At 47.1% G+C, this 5,000-nt stretch overlaps 1 protein-coding gene across 1 annotated transcript in view; it reads right to left on the bottom strand.

Annotated features, from left to right (window-relative positions):
• The window catches only part of LOC122258805 (synaptotagmin-5), a 65,543-nt gene that overhangs the window by 1,800 nt on the left and 58,743 nt on the right, over positions 1-5,000 (bottom strand). The window contains exons 10-11 of the mRNA XM_086544138.1: positions 2,110-2,240; positions 1-1,795 (exon numbers count right to left, since the gene is read on the bottom strand). The exon at positions 1-1,795 is cut by the window's left edge and continues 1,800 nt beyond it. Coding sequence (XP_086400264.1) covers positions 1,499-1,795; positions 2,110-2,240 — 428 coding nt within the window. The 3' untranslated portion in view covers positions 1-1,498. The remainder of the gene's footprint in view (positions 1,796-2,109; positions 2,241-5,000) is intronic.

The following is a 5,000-nucleotide window of genomic DNA, read 5'->3' as shown; positions in this document are numbered from 1 at the left end:
AAACAAGCTAAAAAAAACAAACATATAATGAATTAAAAAACAAGGGACTGTAATCTTCTCTAATTCATTCGGGACGGATGATTAAATCAAGAATTCAAAACAGTATAAGATTCTAGCTATAAAGGTAATCGTGTATAACAGACAGACGTTGGAAATCTATGATACGAGGGATAAAAATAAAGATCAAACCAATAGGAACAGTGACAAACATTCTGGCACCTTTTATATGACATGATCATGATTAGTATGATTGGCAGGCATTACCTCGTCTTCGATTGGATTGGCTTGACAGAATGGCTCTCCATGGCAACATTCCGCCACAAACAAACAGACATAGATGTGATTATCAGCCCATTCATTTCCACGAGGCTAAGTGAAGGTCAGCATCAACCAGTGGCAATATATCTACAAAATCCCGAACGCGGAACTTTCATATTTTTTTAGGATTATCAGCTGATTACACATGTGACATAATCCACACTAAAATGGACATTATTCCCATGCACGTGGGTTGTTCACCAAATGAAATCTTGTAAATAGCATGGGAAGACACGGCGGTACACGGTTCCAGGATATGCTTTGTTGATAATGATGCTGATTGTCTGTAGATAACTGAGGATGACAATAATGTGTATGCATGTATATGGATGTATATATATATATATATATATATATATATATATATATATATATATATATATATATATATATATATATATATACACACATACATATATATACACATACATATATATACATACATACATACATACATACATACATAAACACTCAAATACATATTCATGTATGCTTTTATATGCTGTACGTGTACATAACAGACATATGTAGTGTACTTATGCAAGTTGTTTAAAATGATACACCACCAAACACCAATGACATATTCACATACAAAGGGAAAAATATATGGCTACATGAAGAACCGTCAACAGTTACGGACACAAACAATTCTTTCTCTTTTCCATAAGATTATATTTTCTATTGTAATTGAGTGGGACGTTTTGTCAAGATCAGTCGACATGGATACGCACACAGCGACAAAGTACAAAACACTACCACTTTTATTTTTCATCTAAGACACAATTTCAACTCCGAGAGCATACTATTTTTTATTGCCCTTTTTAATCGTCAAAGGACATTTTCCAAATCCAATTCCTTTCTTTTTTTTTTTTTTTTCTTTGTGCGCACGTACATTATCTCGTTGTCTTTCCTACTCCATCCACATTCCCTCACCGGAATGCTTAAAAAGGAAAATTACAAAAATAGTGAAGAAGAAGAAGAAGAAGAAAAGAAAAAAAACCCGCAAAATAAAATGAAGAACAAGAGAGAAAGGAGGAGAAGAAGGAGAAAAAAAAGAAAAGAAAAAAAACCGCAAAATAAAACGAAGAACAAGACAGAAAATAGGAGAAGAAGAAGAAGAAGAAGAAGAAGAAGAAGAAGAAGGAGAAGAAGAAGAAGATGAAGAAAAAAAGAAAAAGATTTACCGCAAGGAATGCCACAGCGACACCACCTTGCGCGGACTGGCCAAGATGGCGAGCCAGTGCTGCCTCTGTTCGTCGCCTCGAACGTTACACCCAAGGGCCAGTTTGCCCACGTATCTGTCGCGCTTGTGGCCTTGCTGGTCGTGCAGCGGGGACGACGAGAGGGAGAGGTCGTGTGGACTCTGGTAGTCGTGTAGGACGTCGCTGCCAGAGTGGATGGAGGCGTCGGAGCTCGTGGGGGTCACGGGGAGTTGCGGCCTCGTGCACAACACCAGCAGGAAGGTCACGTGCTCAACCTTGAAGTAAGCAGAATTCAACATCTTTAATGTATCATCGTTATTTTTTTTTAATTGTTATCGTTATGATTGTGAGTATCATTATTACTGGTATCATCATTACCGTTATTGTTCTCATTATCTTCATTATCATTACTTACCCATCCCTACCCACCTTACCCACCCCTACCCACCTTACCCTCCTCTACCTACCGACCTTACCCACCCCTACCCACCCTCCTTACCCACCTTACCCACCCTTACCCACCCCTACCCATCCACCTTACCCACCCCTACCCACCGACCTTACCCACCATACCCCCCCCCCTACCCACCTGCGTCTGAGCCAAATCGAAGATCAGCGTCTCGTTCCAGACCGGGGATGCTGTGCCTGATCTCCACGTCGTCTTCTTCTTCTTCAGCACTCGACCCGACCCGCTGATCAGCAGCACGCGGACGTATGGACCTGGGGAGGGAAGGGGGGGGGGATTAATATGGGGGGGGATGAGGGAGGGGTGAGGGTGGGATGGATGAGGGGGGGTGAGGGGGGGTGGGGGTAGGGATGGGGATGAGGTGGGATGAGGGGGAGTGAGGGGGGGATGGATGAAGGGGGTTGGGATGAGGGGGATGGGATGAGGGGGTTGGGATGGGTGGGATTTGGATGGGGGAAAGGGGATGGGGATGGGGATAGGGGGAAGATGATGGGATGAGGGGGGTGGGGATGGAATAAGGGGGGTGGGAAGGGTAGGATTGGGATGGGGATAGGAGGGATGGGGATAGGAAGGATGGGAAGGAATGGGGGAGGGAGAGAGGGAGGAATGAGAGAGAGAGGGATAGAGGGGGGGGGGTGAAAGGAGGAAGAGAGGGAGGGAAGGCGAGAGGGAGGCGAAAAGAAGAAGAGAGGTATAGAAAGTGAGGAAGAGCGGTAGGTAGGTATAAAGGGATGAAAGAATTCCAATAAAAACTATTCCAAGAAAAGCAACGCATTCCAAAATATCTAAATTCAAGGCCAAACATCGTACAAAAAAAAAATCAAAACAAATAAAAGAATGCCTTTTCTCGGAAAAAAAGGGAAGTCCCCTCACAGGAAGGAAGTAGACAGCTTCCGGGATACGAAACTTGCCATAAATAAACTTGTCTTGAGCATAATTTTATCTCTCCTTCAGACAGCGACATCAGGAATCGCCTTATTGTAGTCAAAAGGGGAGGCTATTCCCGTGGATTGTGGTCTTCTGAGGGTGTGTTCAAAATGTGTGTGTGTGTGGGAGGGAGGAGTTATTGGGGGAGAGGGGAGGAGGAGGAGTTATTGGGGGAGATGGGGGGGAGGGGGGGAGGGGGAGGAAGAGGAGGAAGAGGAGGAGGAGGGGGAGGAGGAGGGGAGGGGGAGGAAGAGGAGGGGGAGGGGGAGGGGGAGGGGGAGGAGGAGGAGGAGGAGTTAGAGAGTGAGAGAGAACGAGAGAACAAGAGAGAGAGAGAGAGAGAGAGAGAGAGAGAGAGAGAGAGAGAGAGAGAGAGAGAGAGAGAGAGAGAGAGAGAGAGAGAGGGAGAGTTAGACAGATAGATAGATAGAGAGAGAGGAAGAGAAAGAGAGAGAGAGAAAGAGAGAGAGATAAATAGAGAGACAAAGATATATAGAACAGATATATAGATACAGACAGAGAGAGACAAAGAGAGATATAGATTGATAGATAGAGAGAGAGAGAGAGTGAAAGAGCAAGGGAGGGAGGGAGGAGAGCGAGAGGGAGGGAGGAGAGAGAGAGAGAGAGAGAGAGAGAGAGAGAGAGAGAGAGAGAGAGAGAGAGAGAGAGAGAGAGAGAGAGAGAGAGAGAGAGAAAGAAAGAGAGAGAGAGAGAGAAAACTTGGGTTCGCCAGCTTACGCATGATTGCCTCCTTACACGTGTATAAATATACCTGTACCTAAATACTTAATTATACCCACGCTAAAAACAAAACAAAAAAACAAACAAACAAAAAAACAAGACAAAAATACAGACAAAAAGGATCCAATCCCATATATATCCAATTCGACCCGCTCTTTAATTAAGAAAGATAGAATCCTCGTAAGTCCTACTTGATCGCACATACCCTTTAGGATTCAATACGATAGACTTGAAAGTATCCTTCCAGAGGTACGTTAATCGCAATGCCTTCGAAGCCTTTCGTGTATCTTTATGTATCCTTGACGCGTGTCCTTACGATGGAAAAGGAGTCTATGATACGTACTTTCCGGTCAGAGGATCGGCCCAAAAATAGCAGCTGTGTAATTATGACAAGAAAGAGAAAAATGATCTAAATATAGATCGATGGAGGTATAGAGGGGGTGGGGGAGGGTACAAAAGAGAGGAAGGGGGGGGCACAGAGGAGGGGCTGGGGAGGGTACGGAGGAGGGGGTGGGGGAAGGTACAGAGGAGGGGCTGGGGAGGGTACGGAGGAGGGGCTGGGAGATGGTACAGAGGAGGGGCTGGGGGAGGGTACAGAGGAGGGGCTGGGGAGGGTACGGAGGAGGAGGTGGGGGAGGGTACAGAGGAGGGGCTGGGGGAGGGTACAGAAGCGAGGTGTGGGAGGGTACAGAAGAGAGGTGTGGGAGGGTGCGGAAGAGGGGGTGGGGGGAGGTACAGAAGAAGGGTGTGGGAGGGTGCGGAGGAGGGGGTGGGGGGTACAGAAGAGAAGGTGGGGGGTGTATACAGAAGATGGGGTGGGGGAGGGTACATAGGAGGGGGCGGAGGGAAGAACAGGGGTAGGGGTAGGGTACAGAAGAGGGGGGGGGCATAAAGGAAGGGGGAAGGAGGAAGGGGGAGGGTACAAAAGAAGGGGAAGGACACAGAGGAGGGGATGGGGGGTACAGAAGAAGGGATGGGAGAAGGCACAAAGAAGGGGGTGGGTGAGGGTACAGAGGAGGGGAAGGGAAAGGGGAAGGGGGAAGTAGATAAGAGGCACAGAGGAAGAACTGAAAGAGGGTGGCAGGGAGTTCAAGAGAGGCACTGGCAGGCGGGAGGGTGGTAGTAGGGGGCGGGAGTCAAGAAGGTGAAGGGGGAGGGGAGGGGGGTAAATTAAGGAGGGGGAGGACGGAATTGGAGTTAAACAAAAACTAAAAAAAGATAAAAGGGGAGGAGGTAGATGGGGAGGGGGAGGGGGAATGGAATGGGGAGGGGGAGGGGGAAGGGAATGGAGAGGGGGAAGGGATATGAGATAGGTGACAAAAGTTGGGGGGGGGGAGGGTTAAAAA

This window comes from Penaeus japonicus, unplaced genomic scaffold, assembly GCF_977035675.1.
Source record: "Penaeus japonicus unplaced genomic scaffold, GWHDUDI00000001_assembly GWHDUDI00000014, whole genome shotgun sequence".
In the NCBI taxonomy this organism is placed as follows: Eukaryota; Metazoa; Arthropoda; class Malacostraca; order Decapoda; family Penaeidae; genus Penaeus; species Penaeus japonicus.
This window is presented reverse-complemented; position numbering and strand designations above follow the sequence as displayed.